This window comes from Meles meles, chromosome 4 (assembly GCF_922984935.1).
Source record: "Meles meles chromosome 4, mMelMel3.1 paternal haplotype, whole genome shotgun sequence".
Lineage (NCBI taxonomy): Eukaryota > Metazoa > Chordata > Mammalia > Carnivora > Mustelidae > Meles > Meles meles.
This window is the reverse complement of record NC_060069.1, coordinates 103681823-103701899: the sequence shown is the minus strand read 5'-3', so window position 1 is coordinate 103701899 and position 20077 is coordinate 103681823. Positions and strand designations below refer to the sequence as shown.

At 37.4% G+C, this 20077-nt stretch overlaps 1 protein-coding gene across 1 annotated transcript in view; it reads right to left on the bottom strand.

Annotated features, from left to right (window-relative positions):
• Nucleotides 1-20077, bottom strand: part of SLC9C1 (solute carrier family 9 member C1) — a 78605-nt gene that overhangs the window by 42759 nt on the left and 15769 nt on the right. Inside the window, exons 7-12 of the mRNA XM_046003307.1 lie at nt 14500-14599; nt 9970-10113; nt 8412-8586; nt 5221-5302; nt 2081-2247; nt 209-334 (exon numbers count right to left, since the gene is read on the bottom strand). Of these exons, the coding sequence (XP_045859263.1) occupies nt 209-334; nt 2081-2247; nt 5221-5302; nt 8412-8586; nt 9970-10113; nt 14500-14599 (794 nt within the window). The remainder of the gene's footprint in view (nt 1-208; nt 335-2080; nt 2248-5220; nt 5303-8411; nt 8587-9969; nt 10114-14499; nt 14600-20077) is intronic.

Here is a 20077-nt window from a genome sequence, read left to right as displayed (position 1 = left end):
TTTGGCAGTCAAATGGATTTCTAAGATAGCGTCAAACTTTCCTTTGCCTTTGTAACAATCTCTTAAGCTACGCAGGTAAGCATAATCAAGATGGCTTAAAAAACAAAACAAAACAAAACAAAAAACAGATGTCTTTAGAGAAGGACAAAGTTTTCAGGATAATTTTAGGCCCAAATATCATTTTAAAAGTGTATGATCAAATACTAACTATTTGTGCCGACAAGAGACGCCTGTTGGCCAGCTCCGTTGCTTCAATGTTAAGGGTTTCATCTACCTCCTTGTTACAGTTTAGACACGTCACCTTTTGATGTTCTGTTTGTTCTCCTTGATTCAACTAAGTGAAACAGAAATAAAAACAAAAAACCCCCAAATACATGAATATTAAGATATTGTTTAGCATAATCCTCAAACAATTCACCTAAAAATTTGGTTCAAAAAATTATAGAAAATCTGTTAAATATAGAAAAAGAGTTCAGATGAGTTTCCTCATCATTTCACAGTTATCTAGAAGGTAAAATAATTGCCACTTTTGGAGGAAAGGAGTTATATTCTGTTTTTACGTTTACATGGCATTATTGACATTTTATAAAAGCTACCATATATATGATCCCATTTTAAACCAATGGTTCTGAAAGTGTGGACTCTGAGCAGCCTCAGCGTCACGTGGAAATTTGTTAGAAATGCAAACCCCAATGCAGACCTGCTAAATCAGGAAGTCTGGGGAAAAGGGCAGCAATCTGTGTTTTTACAAAGCCTTCCAGGATTCTTGCTGCTGCTAAAGTTTGACAATCACTGCCTTAACCTAATCACTTAAGGTAAAGTAGAAAGTGAACTTAGCATTGGGAGATGGGGATTATGGATAACTTCATTTTACAGCAGAGAAAAGCTGAAGCTCAGAGAAAATAGAAGAATTGCTCAAGATCACAAAGCTATTTATTAAGTGAGAAAGCCAGGTTATAAACCCAAATTTTCTGAGTCCAAGGCCGGTGCTCTATCCATAACACCATAATATCCTCCATGTTTGATCATCTGCCTTCTGAAACAGGCCAAGTATCAGAGTGGGGGCCTCAGCCCTGACTTTACACTAGAATCAGCTGGGTAAATGGAATAAAAACACATATTCTTGTGACCCACCTCAGACCATCTGGATTATTAGAATCTCCTGAGTGGGGCTGGGAAATAAAGCCATATTTTAATAAGCTTTTTAGAAGAGTCTCATGCAATCAGATTAGCAAAAGTCCACAACCAGAAATTGGGAGCTACTATAGAAAAAAATTGGATTTGACTTGGTACTTGTAGTATCTGGAAATCCCAGCAGTCTTCCTGTAGGCAGAGGGCTTGGCCCCCAGAGGGCGATTCCAGTACTGGTTAGTGGATATGAAATGGATTTTGCGGAATCCTACTTTACAGAAACCAATTATCTTATGTCTACACTCCTAGAAGTTGGTTCCTCATATTGTAAGACTCAGCAAAAACACTGCAACAACTGTATCGTACAGTATGCATTGAAACATTGCATTGAAAACTGGATGTAACATAGAAGATAGCAAAGCAGCAGTAGCACCGAGAAGATTCCAGAACAATTTTTATTCTTTGTCCTTATGGCGACCATGACTGACTGGGGAGTTACATACCCCTCAATGATTAAGAAGTCTGACCACAGAGATTCTAAAGCCTATCTCAGAAGCAGGAGGCGACATCTCACCCACATCTAAAACTTACGATACTGGCTATTTGATATCAAAAAATAATATTAATCATGAGGGCTATCAAGTAATTGGCATATATATTAGTTAAACAAGTGTTAAATAAATGCTGAACAAGGGCACCTGTCCACTGTCCATCTAATAAAAAACTAGCCATTTTCTCTGGCTCACTCTCGTCCTTTATGGCATCTTTTCTAGGGAGCTCCAAAGCACTGTTACTTCTTTTGAATTTACAACACTAAGATTCCCTTCTTACTATTATGACAGTGGGTTACCAATACAACTTCTCTGTCAATCACAGGTAACAATAACGTTAAGACTTAAGGTAATGATATCTATTTTGAAGGAGTTAACAGAAAGTAAGACTTGCTTACCGCATATGGGTTTTGAAGTATAATTGCTTTTTCGACCATATTCCAATCCGCATTAGCAAGATCTTTGTCAAATTTGAGTGCAGAGGCTGCAGATTTGGTTAACTCTTGAAAATGTTGAAATGTACAATAAAGTGATTTATATTTTGTTGATGTGACATCACGAAGACCTTTGGTATGAAGAGTATGTTTTATCAATAGTAAGGATACCACCATTTTGATATGGATTATATCGTTTCCTTTGATCCTACTGCCACCAACTATTTTTTAAGTTAAACTCAACATAAATTGTTTAATGATGGAAACATTAACAATTTCAAGCTTTTTTTTTTAAAAGATTTTATTTATTTATTTGACAGAGAGAGATCACAAGTAGGCAGAGAGGCAGGCAGAGAGAGAGGGGGAAGCAGGCTCCCTGCCGAGCAGCGAGCCCGATATGGGGCTCAATCCCACGACACTGGGATCATGACCCGAGCTGAAAGCAGAGGCTTTAACTCACTGAGCCACCCAGGCGCCCCAACAATTTCAAGCTTTTTGACTTTCACACTCCTCAAAAAAGCTGAGTTACATAATAATAACAGTAATAGTTAATATTTATTGAAAGCTTACTATAGGCTAAGAAAACACTTCATAGTACATTGAATGTATTAAGTCTTTGATTCCCTTACCTAGCTTTTAAAAGTCCCTTTTCACAGTTTGTTAGATGAGAAGACAGAAAAACAGAGGTGTAATGATTATTTTTATGTGTCATCTTGACTGGGATAAGGATACTCAGATATTTGGTAGTATTATTCTAGGTGTGTCTTTGAAGGTGTTTCTGGATAGAATAGCATTTAAATTGTAGAATGGGTAAAGCAGATTGCCCTCCTCACTGCCAGCAAGCCTCATCTAAACCATTGGAGTCCTGAATAGAACAAAAGAAAATTCACTCTGCCTCATGGTCTTTGATTTGGGACAGCAGTCCTCTCCTGCATTTGCATTTGGACAGGAACTTAAACTATTGGCTTTCCTGGTTCTTAGACCTTTGGACTATAGATCTTGGGATTTCTCAGCTTCCATGACCATGCAAAACAATTTCTTATAATAATATCATATGTATATGCACACAGAACAGATGACATGTACATATATAGGGGATATATATGTAGGAGATATACATGTAGGAGATATGTATCTGTGTATATGTATATCTATACTACCCACATATACAACCCTGACATACGTATCCCATAAATATGTACATATTTACAAATACACAGAATATAGGTAGATATACAAATATGCAGGAGATACATATGTAGGAGGCATCAATATAGATATGTACATATATACATGTACATATACATATCATATAGATATATACATATATACTACCTAAATGTAATATCGTGTATTTGTATATGATAAGTGTATATGATATATGTTTGTCTTCAGACTTCATTAAGTTTTGAAGGACTCTTCCTATCAGATACAAGGTCCTTTTAATGAGCCACAGAAGCTTCCTTGGAAAGCAATAATGTTCCGTGAGCAAATGTTCACTGCTCTCATTGTAAATAAATATGTGCTCCTCAGTTAGAATTTTAAGTTTATCTAGCTATTAAATAGAACATGTGATACTCTTTGCCAAAACTTCCCCTCTTTAATCTTGTTTTCCCAATTTACTATGTTAAGGCTCAGAGAATTTTAAAAAGAAAAAAGGTTTTGTTGCAAATACAAGGCAGGCAGGCAGATTGGGTAATGCGATGCCATCAGTAAAGATGGAGTCTCAGATTGATTACAAATGGCATTAAGGTGAAAGCTCTGTGTAACGGAAAGGGCGATAGAGCAGTTGGGAGTATTATGGATTGAAAGCATCAGGGCTGCTTGTTTCTAGTTCCTCAGTTGCTGTTATCTTGTTACATGACCTTGGGCAGGAATTTTTACCTCTCTAGATCTCCATTCTTCCCTTGTTAAAAAATGGACGATGAGGGTTGCTGGAAGGGAGGCGGGTAAGAGAAATGGGGTGGCTGGGTTATGGACATTGGGGAGGGTATGTGTTATGGTGAGCACTGTGAATTGTGCAGGACTGGTGATTCACAGCCTGTACCCCTGAAGCAAACAATACATTATATGTTAATTTAAAAAAATAAATCATTAAAAAAATAGAAGATGAAAACAGGCGTAACTGCATAATGCAATTGTCTCCTACAACTGCTATTTTTGTTTCTCTGCTCTTCAATCATTTATCCACAGAACTAGCGTTAACCATATAATTACACTTGCTTAAAACTGGCCAAGGAATTCCTCTTGCCCTTAGAATAAAATCTTAAAATCCGAGGCCCTTCATTACTTAACCCCTTCCTACCTCTCCCATCTGGACATTCTCCACTATCTGCTTGTTCTCAAAGGGTCAAACCCTCTTTCCTTGAATATACTCAGCTTCTAGCTTCCTCAGGAACCTAGCACCCATTGTATTTTCTGTCTTATGTATGTGTAATTTGTTTACGCTGTTGTGCACGTGACTCTCTGGTCCTGCCTCATCTGACTTGCTGTCTGTTTCTCTTTTCTCCAGTGTAAGCTCCATTGACACAGAAATCCTGTCTGTCTTCATAATGCATCATTATCAGTTAGAATAGTGCCTGGCATATAGGAAGCTTTCAAAAAAAGTTTGTTGAATAATTTAATAAACTTATTGTATTATTTTATCTAAACTAGACTAATGCAAATAAGTAATCTTTTTAAATTTACTAGCTTATTGGCCTAATCTGTTTATATGCTTTTAAAAAAAATTTTTATTTGTTTATTTGAGAGAGACAGAGATAATGAGAGAGAGCATGAGTGGGGAGGAGGGGGAGAAGCTCACTCCCCACTGAGTATGGATCCCAATGCAGAACTCTGTCCCAGGACCCTGGGATCATGACCTGAGCAAAAGGCAGATCCTTAACCAACAGAGCTACCCAGGACCCCCTGTTCATATGCTTTCATATAGAGAGCCAATTTCTTCTTCAATTAGACACCTGATTTTCATTTATGTGGCTTCTTGCCTCATTAATAGCAATTCTTTAGCATTTTTAGAATGTTTATCTCTTCACTAATAGTAATTACAAGGGTTTACTTAGTAATTAGTAGAGTTTACCTAGTAATTAGTAATTACTAGGGCTTACCTAGTTTACTGACTGCCATTGGCAAAATAAATCTATTAACAATCAAAGTAATTAAGCATACTGACACTCCATGAAATAATACCTAGAATAGAAAGAAAAATACAAAGTAAATATTCATGATAATTTCTTGTAACATATTCTATATTTACCAATGAAAATTAAACTAGATTGTACTAGGTCAATGAATGCTCATAGTAGGGAGAGAATTTGAATGTCAGGCATGATGAAAGTACTCTGGGGATTCTCTGTCTCCCTGCATGTATTTTATCCATGTTTTTGGAACCAAATCAAGACTCAGGCAGGACACATGGTTTGACAAGTAAACATGTACTTACAGAGACATTGGGGGGAAAAAAATGCTTGTCCCTAAATTCCATTGCTGTGCTTCTTGGGCCTTCATATATTGGGTGCTTCATATATTTAATCAGTTTAATAGCTATATATATCCAGTTTAGTATAGGAAAAAAGATCTGATATCCATTATTCATTATGGCCAGAGCCAGAATTCCACAGGCATCAGTAATTCGCTAAAGCTTCCGGAAGCATTCTAACACACATTCAAAGTTGAGGACCTCTAAGTTATTTTATTTCAATAGAAATATGAGCTAACATACATATAGTAAGCGTAGGGCACAATATATCTAACTTATTTAATACTCACTACCATTCTATGAAGTATATACTAGTATTGTCCAATTACACAGGAGGCAAACTCAGGCACTGTTACTTATACAAGGTCATTGGCCTTTGTGAGTCCTAATAGGGACAAGACTCAAGACTAAGTTATTTTTAACCCTTTCCTGGAGTGCTACTTCATGAGTATTAAAAAGTTAGCTGGAGAGTTCAGCTAAATTAAATGAAGAAAGAAGTGTGATTTTCTTCTCAACTAGTTGCTACTAGTAAGGGCATCTCACTACATGATCTTGTTTACTAGGGTTTTATCTCATATCGGGTCTATGTGGCATCACTATCATGTCATTGTAGCTCATATTTTTGTACATTTACAATATGCTAAACCACGTGTTGAGCATTTTATGTACATTTTCAATTTCTCAGATAATCCTTTGAGATAGTGGTGTGCTGGAGCTGACTTTTCCAGTTCGTGAGAGCTGTTGTTAAATTTTCAGGAAGTTATGGAGTTGATTGTTGTTGTGTTAGAGTGATTACACAATGGGAAGTGGCAAATACTATTATTTAGGGCTCCCTCTGACCCCTAAGAGAGTTACTTGTTAACATTTGCTAGCACACCATCTGTATTATTAAGTCCCTTTTGGAATGAGGAAACTGACACGTGCCTTGAGGTGGGTATTAATTAACTCGCTGATGGCCACACAGCAAATAGCAGCCAACGAGAAACTTCAGAATCCAGATCCATGTGCAATATCTACCATTACACTGGTCAGGATGTGTGGTGCTGAATTGACCTTGATTATTCAGGCATATGGAGATAGTTAAAAAGAAGGGGGAGATCATGTAATATTAGATAATTTTGTGGGTTTTTCAAAAAGATTTTATTTATTTAATAGAGAGAGAGAGAGACAGCAAGAGAGGGAATACAAGCAGGGGGAGTAGGAGAGAGAGAAGCAGGCTTCGGGTAGAGCAGGGAGCCCGATATGCGGCTGGATCTCAGGACTCTGGGATCATGACCAGAGAGGAAGGCAGATGCTTAACAACTGAGACACCCAGGCGCCCCAGATAATCTCGTTTTCAAAAGCAGTGTTTGAATGTTTAATGTTTTAATGTTTGGGATATTATCTAATTAGACACTCAATAATTCCCTTCCTGCTTTTCCCTTTACATTTGGAATTTATGTGTTTAAAAAAAAACCCTGCAACGGAAGTGTTAGATGCATGTTGGTATCTTCACAGGAAATTTCTTATAGAGGTCCTTGTAATGTTCTTACCTGGAAACGAGGTAGAGGGAGAATCATGCCTTTTATGTTCTGTTGGGTAGAATTTGGGGCTAGTAATTAATGAAGAGGTAACTTCACTAGACCATTAAAATATTCTGGTTCCTAGCATTACTAAATGTGGCCTCACAAAGTTATGGAAAGCAATGAAGTCAATCATAAGCAGGTTTCTATTTTTCTCGAGTGGCTCTTCGCGGTAAGTAAAACTAAAAACACTTATTGAGTACATATTCTGTATCAGGTACTAATTTTAAAAATACTTATTCATTTATTTATTTGATGGGGGAAAGGATGGAGGGAGAGGGAGAGAGAGAATCTGGAGTGCAATATGGGGCTCTATCTCATGATCATGACATGAGCCAAAACCATTTAGATTTGGAGGTATAACTGATCAAACCACCCAGGCACACTTATCAGATACTATTTTAAAATTATTTATAAGTTTTAACTCCTTTAACTTTTTTTTTTTTTTAAGATTGTATTTATTTATTTGGCAGGGGGAGAAACAGAGAAAGCAAGCACACACAAGCACGGAGAGCAGAAGCACAGGCAGAAGGACAAGCAGGCTCCCGGCTGAGCAAGGAGTCTGACACAGATGTGGGGCTCCATTCCAGGACCCTGGGATCATGCCCTGAGCCGAAGGCAGATGCTTAACCATCTGAGCCACCCAGGCGTCCTCATAATAAGCTTATTTTAAAAGTGTAATGAAAAGGGGTGCCTGGGTGGCTCAGATGGCTAAGTGTCTGCCTTTGGCTCAGGGCATGATCCCAGGGTCCTGGAATGGAGCCCCGCATCAGGCTTCTTGCTCAGTGGGGAGTTTGCTTCTCACTTTCCCTCTGCCACTCCCCCTGCTTGTGCTCCCCTTGCTTGTGCTCTCTCACTCATGCTCTTTCTCTCTCTCTTTTAAATAAATACATAAAATCTCAAAGAAAAAAAAAAAGAGGCCAGAAAAGATAAACCCAAATCATCCAATCAGGTGTTAGAAAGGTAAGAGTAGGGACAGGTGTATTTACCTCTCTTATCTTATTTTATGGCTTCTATTGCTCTTGTAATGAAAAACATGATTGTAATGTTAAGGAAAGGGTTTAGGGAATCCCTAAGCCAGAATGTTCCCCAGGAAGAGAAAGTTGCCAGTTGTTTTTCCTCTTCCCAATCTTGCCAGCACAGCTAAACCCTCCCGTCATCCAAGTGGGATTAAGCTACCTCTCCACAAAAATGTATTTTAGTACACAGAAACAGTATTCGTAAAATGCTCAAATAAAAAAAATTCATTTATCTTTACTTGAGATTTTTCCCTCTCAGAGCCAAGAGAAAGGTCAGAGTAGGCAAGCAGAAGAGCCATGTTTATATTAGGCGTTCCTTTCATTTCACTCCAGACCGTTATGAATGCCCAGCGCCAGCTGAACCCATGACCAAGTCGAGACAAAACAGGGCTCATTATTAGAAAGACCAGAAGTCTAAAACACAAAAGAGATTTTAAAAAGTTATTCTTGCCATAGACATTTTTTTTTCCATTTCATTCTACTCTATTCCAATCTATTCCCTGAGGAATGGCCGATTCTCAGACAAAGGAACCATCTTTTCACACACCATGGCACCGAAAAAAGGCAGAAGGGCATTTCATTGAGAGAGATGACAAGAGGATGGCATTATTCTTTTTGCTTCTTTCTATGAAGTTTGTAGTAGGGTAATTCCACTTTTCTTGGGGTAGAAGAGAAAAAGTTAGAGATGTTTTGTGGATCTATTCTATCCTGGATCCCCCACACACCCCCCAAAATAAAAAAAAAGTCTAATGAATAAGAACTGAAGGGGGAAGAGGTCTTCCCTTCTTTGTTCTTTGTAGATTTTTAACCTTGCTGAATCTATCCAATACTGGCAGATTTGTTTCTAGTTTTTCTTTTAATCACATATCTCCTACATTTCACACTAATTGTATCTGATACTTTGGTAGTAATTTCCATTTAATTGGCACTAGCCAACTGATGTCGACTCCTAATTAGTTTTCCTAGATGGAGGCAGAATGCTAGCAACACAAAGGATAGAACCTGGAGAGTGTAGTCACGGTGGTTTTTCCTCCTCTGTATCACAACCTTTTCACTAACACGGGCAGACTCTTTCCTGCCTTTTACCATGGAAAAGGGGACTACAAAAATTATTTAAGCGAAAAGGACATTTACAAAGAGGACTTTCCAACAATTTTTAAAGATCTATTTGTAACTATAAATTAATCAGAAGGAAATTATTTGTTGTACAATATTAGGCAAACAAAAGCAACATAGAATTTTTATTTATGATTGATGCTGAACTTTATGAAACCTCATAGGAACAAAGAATACTGGACAAAACATGCTAAATGTTAACAGCAGTTTCCCCTGGGTAGTAAAATTATGAAAGATTTTTTTCCTTCTAATTTTAAAAAAACTTAGAGTTCTTGTGTTACTTTGACATGCAGTTAGAAGTTGAACGAAAAAACCCCCACTAAAACAGTAATTTGCTAATGATTCTTTGGCAAGTTTAAGAGGGAATTCTTCATTTTCATTCTAAGGAATGACACATTTTTATTTTATTTTTATTATTATTATTTTTTAAATTTATTTGACAGACAGAGATCACAAGTAGGCAGACAGGCAGGCAGAGAGAGAGAGGGGGAAGCAGGCTCTCCGCTGAGCAGAGATCCCGATGCGGGGCTCGTCCCAGGACCCCCGGATCATGACCTGAGCCGAAGGCAGAGGCTTTAACCCACTGAGCCACCCAGGTGCCCCAACACATTTTTATTTAAAAAAATATCTTTGGGCTTACTCAGTGTCCTATAAATAGAAAAATTCAAATGACATTCTTACCTTAAAACAATAAGTGTGAAATAGATATTTAATGAATAATATATGTCAGAAAATGATACGTATAAATACGTATGTGCAGGAATTAGAAGTCCAATGAAGGTAAACACCATAAGCAAAGCAACAAATGATAGACAATTCCAGAATCTGCATTTTCAGAAAAAAGTTGAATGTAGTTAATTACAGTTAAGTAATCTAACACATTTATCACAAGGCTTATTCATGTGAAACATTGTGCTAGGCCTAATCAAGAAAATAAAGATGAATAAGGCATTTACCTATACTCAAAGGGCTTATAATTTAACTGGGAGAAAAGAGCAGGAAGGCAAGTAAACACATAATTCTAAAGCAACTACATGTAAATTAGTGTCTTTCTTTAGGGATTGATTCTGAAAAGACGTTTTGGTTCATTCAGGCATCGTGGTTCATGTGGCTTGAAAATCCCGGTTGTAAACTCCTTGTATCATTAAGAAGAGCTAAAATTATCTTTAAAAGGAATACTGAACTGCTAATCTGCTTTATATAGTGATAGAATTAAGGCTTACCCTAAAATCTAGTGAGCACTTAGAAGATGTGAATTAATCCTTATTCAAATGAATGCCCTCTGTAGATTTCTCCTTTTGGGATTTGTGAGCATATGTACATTTTAAAGTGCCTAAGGGCCCAGGAAAACTCTACATGACTCTGAAGTGCATGTTCTCCTCTGCTACAGGCAAAGCAATTTGGTAAAGGACACTCAGTTACCAGTATTTGTCATGTTTTGGTGTTGGGACCATAGGAGGCTATTTTCAAAACTTACTTTTTATTATCTTCCTATATATTTCCAGTGTTGAATATCATCATATTATATTAATAACAAAATAAATTGAAAAGATTAAAAGGGTACACAAATACCACTTTCATGAGATGATGGTGGCTTGGTTTAACTATATGCTGCCAGGCAGTCCCTGAAACCCTTAAAAAGAATGATTGTCACTTCTATAGAAAAATGGACTTGCCAAATACCAGATCCCATACTAAAAATAACTCTCTGTTGCAGTAATACAAATTTTCAGTTCCAAGCAGTATTTAAGAGGCACAAATACCTAGGCCTTATCAGACGAACACTGCATGTAAAACATTCTAGCCTAGGAAATATTAAGTCAAATCCTTCAAAATAGTGTTTCTGTGACCACACTTAGGCTAATTACTATAGGCTATGAATTATCATCCCTTTCTTACATATGCATGGCTATGCTTTTAATTCTATTAGCTTCTGGATTTAAATGCTGCATTCAAGGTTAACTCAGAGGGAAACACACAAAGATATATTTTATGATGATTGTGTAATTTTTGTGTTTTTTATCCTTCTTTTGACTTCACTATCAAAAGCAAATCCAATTGTTGCACCATGTGCATAGGCACCAATAAAATAAAATAAAATGAAATAAAATAAAATAAAATCCCTCAAAGCATTATACCCACCTACCCATACAATTAATGAAATCCTTTGTGAACATTAATTGAGTAGGATAATTCAGTCAAGTGAGTGGTGAATATGAACGACTATCATACTTTTCATTTAACAAGTGCATAATTGAAAAATTTTCCTAACATTGTGGAAAAATGCTGCAGAATACCAAATATAACAGTCTCATTAAGTGAGCATAAAATGCAATCAAATCAACTAAGCAACAAATATAGAGGAGCTGTCAAGACCCTTTCATATGTGGTAGAAACTAATGGGAGAAACTTGATGAGGAGGATACCAGATTCTTTAAGGAACCAGTCTATCAAATTCAAAATAGGTTTGAACTGAACAACCAAGCTCCAACCCATCTCATGGACTTATGCATGACCTTGTGCATGGGTGTGTGCATGTGTGTGTTTGTAACAATTCAGGCACATTGAAAAAGTGTTTCTGACTTAAAAAAAAAAAAGAACTTCTCTTTTATTTGATGATATGAGTATCCTAATACTGTTATGTATTTTTACATATGTAATATTTTTATGTATCTTTTATGTAGCAAAGGGTCACAACCCTGTCTGTGTCTAAGCGTCATCAGGGGAGAATTTTAGAAAAAATTTTAAAAAACCAGATGTCTGATGCACTTGGGATTTTAGTTCAACAGATCCAGACAACTGTATTATTTTTATTGCCTGACATTGGACAGCTGCTAGCCTAGAGAAATGACATGACCTTATGGACTGAATGTTGTTGGGGTGTCAACTTGTCAGGAATAAAAGATCCTGCAGCCTGGCAAGGAAGTAGTTTCTATTTTGGGAATTTCCTTCCAGGAAGGTGATGTGTAAATAGAAGCATGAAAGAAGTAAGGCGTCCACTCTGCCAGCATGCAGGGGAAGCGCATTTCAGGAATGGAAACTCAAGGACAGAAGCAGCACAAATAGCACATTGGGCACGTCTGAGGAAGAGCAGAGTGATCAGCGTGGCTAGGGTGAGTTCAGTGAGGGTGAGACTGGTGAATGAGGGCGACATCAGTCTCTGTTTGTTTGCCATTAAAACAGCTTTGACCTGTAGCCAGAATAGGAGTTATCAGACAGTTTTAAACAAAAGAAATGATCTGGGTGAGGAGGAAGTGAGGCCAGTGAGGATCCGTAAAAGATCATGGGATTGACTCTGTGTAGGCTCCCCGTGATTGCAGAATTGTTCGAATCGGGGTCCCAGCGGCTGTAAGCCTAAAACACGAGAGATGATGGACTTCTTCTCTGAGAGAGTAGCAAGGACCTGCTGCAGATTACTGTAGGCTTCAGGCGGATTTACCATTCTTATCCTAGATTTCGACCACATTGGAGAGTAGGAGCTGACACACGTCATATTTTAAGACCATAAGATTCTTGAAATTGAGATTATGAAGTGGTCATTTAATGGGTAACTTAAGCAAGGTGGGAAACATGCCCATAGGAGGAGAGGAAGTCCAGAAGCTGAAAGGTGGAGTAGAAGGATCGAGTGTGTGGATACTGATTGACATCACTAGGAATAGCGATAGAGAAATGGTGCTGCAGACAGCCACAGTGAGAGCCGGGCCAACATCTTCATGAAATGGAGAGTGTGACTCGGGGCTCTAGATATAACTTGACCAAGAGGGTGGCAGAGCTTCAAAACTGAATTTTTCTAGGGAAGAATGATAAAGAATGATCTAGAGGGGCGCCTGGGTGGCTCAGTGGATTAAGCCGCTGCCTTCGGCTCGGGTCATGATCTCAGGGTCCTGGGATCGAGTCCCGCATCGGGCTCTCTGCTCCACGGGGAGCCTGCTTCCTCCTCTCTCTCTGCCTGCCTCTCTGCCTACTTGTGATCTCTCTCTCTGTCAAATAAATAAATAAAATCTTTAAAAAAAAAAAAAAAAAAAAAAAAAAAAAAAAAAAGAATGATCTAGAAATGACTTTGAGGTACAGAGAGATCACCTACCACAACTCTAAGCTCAGTAGTACCAGGGATGTGAGTGAGAAAAACACAACTTTTAAGGAATGCAAGGGAAGTAATGTCTTCAGGGGAGACACAGGTTTCAGTTAGAGCAGAAAGGTGAAAGGAGTCTTCGGAATCACTTCCCAAAGGCAGAGTTGAAACACAGAACATTTTTAATTCTTCCTCCAGCCATTAATTGTGGCAAGTAATTCTGCCTAGCTGCTGGTACAATTGGCTTTCATTATAATTGACATGAAGTGTTAGTAGGTGCTTCAGAATTCTGTAAGGTTCTATACTTTCAAACTTATTCTATTTTCTATATTGTTCTCCAAAACTCTAAAGTCACTGATTATGTTCAGAGTCTCTGTTAACATATGTTGCCATTGTGTGATTTAGGTCAAGTTCTCAGCCTATGTGTTGGAGCATCACAAAAAGCAGCACCCTTCTTCTACACTAGTGCAAATTCCAATCACCCCTGAACTGGATGACCTTGATCAGGGCACAGTTTATACATTTGTACATTTGGCCATATTTTCTTTTATAACATGGCCAATCCTTTTCAGATGCTCTAGCTTAATCTTTTAATTTGCTTTGCAGGCCATCTCTTCATTGTCCTTAAAATACTGGGTTTCTATTCTAGTAGTAATACCATGCTGAGCCATGTTGGAGCCTAAGGCAAAAGGAACTAATCAGTAATATTGCTTCCTTCTTTATTTAAAAGCTTTGTATTTTCACAAACATGGATTTTTTGCATTAATTCCAATTTTCAAAAAAAATATTGCACTAAAATATTATTTATCTTCATTACTGAGTTTTTTGGCACCTTCTTAAATTTTATGCTAGAATGAGTGCCTCACATGCTTACCTTAATCCTGGCCCTGTCTAGTAAATTATACTAGAAATTACTGAGTAGATGGTCAGACACTTGAGAGAATTAGTAGGAAAACAGAGCTAACATGAACTCAAGGTAAGGTTACAAATTTTGCCTAAAATTAGAGGATTAGAAGACACAGGCAAATAGAATTTTTAGTAAAGGTTTTTAGTCAGGTAGTTTTGAAGTCCATATCTTACTTTTACCAATGTAGATGTAGATATGCATGAAACAAAGTGAAAATATACCATCTACTCACTCGAGAAGAAGGACTTCAACTCCTGGTTTAAAACTTGTAGAATTCAAAAAAAGTCCCATAATGGCCAGGGTAAATACTCCAGACATTCCAACTAGCTGACCTATTTTTAAAAGAAATAAATATAAAGTATTAATTTAACATCAACAGTGGCACAACTTTTGCCCAAGGTGAAAATATCGGATATCTCGATAGTATAATAACTTTATAGAGAGGCTGCCCTACTTGGTTTCAACTGGATCATATTACAGATTGTTACCACCACCTCATCCTCTTCCTTCTCAGATTTTCACCCAACTGTGTTGTCAAGTCTATACTGAACATCCTTGCACTGCTTTGGCTTCAGATCACTGCCAACAATATGAAGCTCACAACATTTCTCATGTGCCCCACTCTGACTTGAGCACCCTCTACAGGTCTAATTTTTTCAGAGGGGCTCTGGAGGAATGAAATGGAAGTGAGCCAGTGAGTTCTTTATGAACGAGCCCACTTCATATGTTTTCTTCCTAGGAGACAATGGGAGATAGAAATGATTCGATTTTGTGGTAGGACTAAGGGAGTTGATTCAGTAGAAACCTCATATGGATATACTTCCCCAGCTTAATATTGTTTTGGCACATTTACTGTGCTGGACTGAAAAACATAAAAATTTGGAATATTCTTAAAAGTAGTGATATTAGAATTATATTACCCCTTGCTTATGAATGTAGTATATTACAACTGTAAAAATTCAAATAATATGGTACAGCATAGCAATTAAAAAAAGAGGATCCATAATTCAACTACCAAGACTTCAAGTACAGACCATCCCCAATTTACAAAGTTTCGACTTGTGACTTTTCAGCTTTACAATAGTGCAAAAGGAGTGTGCATCCAGTAGAAACAATACTTCCAATTTCGAGTATTGATCTTTTCTCAGGCTAGCAATTTGTGGTAAGAGCATCTCTTGTGATGCTGGGCAGTGTCAGTGAGCCGCAGGTCAGCCAGGCCACCATAAGGGTCAACAACCGGTACACTTATAGCCAATCTGCACCCACATGACCATTCAGCTTTTCACTTTCAGTACAGCACTCAATAAATTACATGAGATATCCAACCTTTTCATAAAATGGGCTTTGTGTGACATAATTTGCCCAACTGTGGGCTAATGTAAGTATTCTGAGCATGTAGACTGGGCATGTAAGTTGTGTCTGTTTTTGTGCCAGTACCAAGCTCTCTTGATGACTACAGCTTTATAATAGAGCTTGAAGTCTGGAATTGTGGTGCCACTGACTTTGATTTCCTTTTCAATATTCCTCTAAGTATTCAGGGTCTTTTCTGGTTCCATATAAATTTTAGGATTATTTGTTCCATATCTTTGAAAAAAAAAATAGATGGTATTTTGATGGGGATTGTGTCAAATGTGTACACTGCTTTAGGCAGCATAGACATTTTCACAATATTTGTTCTTCCAGTCCATGAGCATGGAACGTTTTTCCACTTCTTTGTGTCTTTCTCAATTTCTTTCATGAATACTTTATAGTTTTCTGAGTACTGATTCTTTCCTTCTTTGGTTAGTTTATTCCTAGGTATCTTATGGTTTTGGGAGGAATTGTAAATGGGATAGACTCCTTAATTTCTCTTTCTTCTATCTTGCTCTTCATGTATAGAAATGCAACTGATTTCTGTGCATTGATTTTATATCCTGACACTTTACTGAATTCCTGTATGAGTTCTAGCAGTTTTGGAGTGGAGTCTTTTGGGTTTTCCACATAAAGTATTATATCATCTGCAAAGAGTGAGAGTTTGACTTCTTCTTTGCCACTGATGTCTTTTATTTGTTTTTATTGTCTGATTGCTGAGGCTAGGACTTCTAGTACTATGTTGAACAGCAGCAGTGATAGTGGACATCTGTGCCATGTTCCTGACCTTAGGGGAAAAGCTCTGTTATTCTCCATTGAGAATAATATTCGCTGTGGGTTTTTCATAGATGGCTTTGATGATATTGAGGTATATACCCTCTATCCCTGCACTGTGAAGAGTTTTGATCAAGAAACGATGCTATACTTTGTCAAATGCTTTTTCTGCATCTATTGAGAATGTCATATGGTTCTTGTTCTTTCTTTTATTAATGTATTGTATCACATTGATTGATTTGTGCGTGTTAAACCAAACTTGCAGCCCTAGAATAAATCCCACTTTTTCATGGTGAATAATCCTTTTAATGTACTGTTGGATTCTATTGGCTAGTATTTTGGTGAGAATTTTTACATCTGTGTTCACCAAGGATATTGGTCTGTAATTTTTTTTTTTTAAAGATTTATTTATTTGACAGAGAGAGATCACGAGGCAGAGAGGCAGAGAGAGAGGCAGGCAGAGAGAGGAGGAAGCAGGCTCCCCGCTGAGCAGAGAGCCTGATGTGGGGCTCGATCCCAGGACCCTGAGATCATGACCTGAGCTGAAGGCAGAGGCTTAACCCACTGAGCCACCCAGGTGCCCCTGTAATTCTCCTTTTTGAAAGGATCTTTGTCTGGCTTGGGAATCAAGGTAATGGTAGCCTCATAAAATGAGTTTGGGTGTTTTCCTTCCATTTCTATTTTTTGGAACAGTTTCAGGAGAATAGGTATTAATTCTTCTTTAAATGTTTGCTAGAATTCCCCGGGAAGCCATCTGGCCCTGGGCTCTTGTTTGTTGGGAGATTTTTTTTTTTAAAGATTTTATTTATTTATTTGACAGAGAGGGATCACAAGTAGGCAGAGAGGCAGGCAAAGTGAGAGGGGCGACGCAGGCTCGCTGCTGAGCAGAGAGCCCGATGCAGGGCTCGATCCCAGGATCCTGGGATCATGACCTGAGCTGAAGGCAGAGGCTTTAACCCACTGAACCACCCAGGCGCCCCTGTTGGGAGATTTTTGATGACTATTTCAATCTCCTAACTGGTTATGGGTCTGTTCAGGTTTTCTATTTCTTCCTGGTTCCATCCAAAGTGCAGCTTTAAGTATTAAAGGATACATGTTGAATTTCTATAATGGACATAGAGGTGAGAATTAAGCAGGAAACATGGAAAAGTGAAGAATTAAAGGGAGCTATCAGATTTCATAGATACATGAATTACATAATGTAACTTCCTTTGTGAGCCCCTTTGTCCCCATCTTCAGTAAAATTTACAAAGAACCAAAAACTTCTGTATATTTAAAAAGAAGTAGCAGAGATCATGAGAAACTAAACTCCAGAAATTTTCAGGACTCATGAGGAAATCTTTGGGTGCTCATCAGAATAGAATTGGGAATTTAAGATAATTCGATCAAGATCTTTAAGAGAAGTGGAACACCCAATCAATACTCATGATGGCATATATATGACATTCATCCACACAAAGTCACATATTAAAAAAAACAACTATGGGGGTGCCTGGGTGGCTCAGTGGGTTAAAGCCTCTGCCTTTCGCTCAGGTCATGATCCCAGGGTCCTGGGATCGAGCCCCACATTCGGCTCGGGTCATGATCTCAGGGTCCTGGGATCGAGCCCCGCATCGGGCTCTCTGCTCGGCGGGGAACCTGCTTCCCTCTCTCTCACTCTGCCTGTCTCTCTGCCTACTTGTGATCTCTCTCTGTCAAATAAATAAATAAAATCTTAAAAAAAAACACAAAAAAACAAAAAACAAAAAACAACTATAATGAGATTATACAGTAACGGAGTTCTGTAATGAGCTTCTTTTTTCACTTCTTGTTTAGCAGACATTTTTCTAGTTAATAAGCATGAAAATTTTTGTTTTAATAGTAAAGAATATTATGGTATGCCAATTTTATCATATTGCCATATTTATCAATTACCAGGCATATTTGGATCAGTTCTTTGTCCCTCCATTTTTGGCTTACTTTATAGTACTTTGTTACAACAGTTGTATTTTAATTACTGGTGACTTGCTAAAGGTTTAATACTTACCTAATAGAGAAAGTTCTTCACTTTTCTTTTCTCTCTTTTTTTTTTTTTAAGATTTTATTTATTTACTTGAAAGAAAGAGATCACAAGTAGGCAGAGAGGCAGGCAGAGAGAGAGAGGGAAGCAGGCGCCCTGCTGAGCAGAGAGCCTGATGCGGGACTCGATCCCAGGACCCTGAGATCATGACCTAAGCTGAAGAGGCAGCGGCTTAACCCACTGAGCCACCCAGGCGCCTGTTCTTCACTTTTCTTAAAGTTATCTTGTCTGTTCTCACAATCAGTATTTCCAGATAATATTTTAAATTGTTTAGTAAAATTTAACCCCTCCCCCAATTTCTATCATTGTTTGATTCAGATTGTGATACCATTTAATTTTATCAAGTTAGTATCCTTATACTATTGAGTCTTCCCTTCCAGAGATGGAAAATTACAAGTTTTATATTCTTTATTTTAATCCTGGCTAGGAATGGTACCTAAGCCAGAAACTAACACTTTGTTTAGTTAATTTTGAATTATAAAATAGAGGCATTTTGAATTACAAATTAGTTTTGAATTATAATATAGAGGCATTTTGAATTATAAAATAGAGGACATAGGCACTTTGAGGAGATCAAGCCAGGACTAGTCATAGTCATTTATTAGGTAGTCGTGAAACTTGGAGAATATTTATGGTGAGTATCTTGAAGATACTGATAATATAAACATTAAGCCTGGACAGAGTGAAAGTCCTTTTACATTAGATTTATATTTACCCTGTACCTCATTTTCATGAAATTCTGTTTCAGAAGTTTTCTTTTAAACATTTTAACTCTAAAACTTTAAAATTATTTTGGGAAGTATAACCCTGAATCTTGAGGCTATGTTCACTTACTAAATAATGTTAGAGGAAATTATATTTGCTAGAATATATTTTTTTGTAGAAATTTAGGTATCCAAAATTAAAGTAGTATGCAATGAATGTATCTGTACTGACCATTCTCTTGATGTCTATTAATTCATTAACTTGATTCTGTAAACTCACTTGATTATAACTGGCTTTAATCTACTTTAGTTAGGAAGCCTCAAGATTCTTTATTCTGCCTTTCCTTCATCAGATGAGAAAATAATGAATCTTGTTACTCTAGCATTTCTAAAAAGATGTCTTAATTTATTCAAATTTTGTATTTCTCACAAGCTTTTATAGCTTTCCATGTTTAGTCTCAAACTTCTTGTTCAGTTTATTCCTTTATATTTTGTAATATTTTGCCAATGTAAAGAGAATCAAATTCTTATTATATTTTCTAACAAGATACTGCTGGCTTATAAGGACACTTTTTTTGTATATTTATCTTATATCAAACTATTAAAAAGCCCTTTGGGCTTGGTTTATTAGTTAATGCATTTAGGTTTTCTATTTAATCAAAAATGCTGTCATTAATGTAATTATTTTCTTTCAAAATTATGGATAAATCCATTCATTTCTCTCCTTCCTTCCTTCCTCCCTTCTTTCCTCTCTCTTCCTTCCTTCCTTTCTTTGTTTCTTTGTTTCTTTCTTTCTGTCTTTCTTTTTCTTTCTATTGTCTTAGCAAAAACTTCTAGAGAAATCATGGAAGGGTGCCTGTGTGGCTCAGTGGGTTAAAGCCTCTGCCTTCAGCTCAGGTCATGATCCCAGGATTCTGGGATCG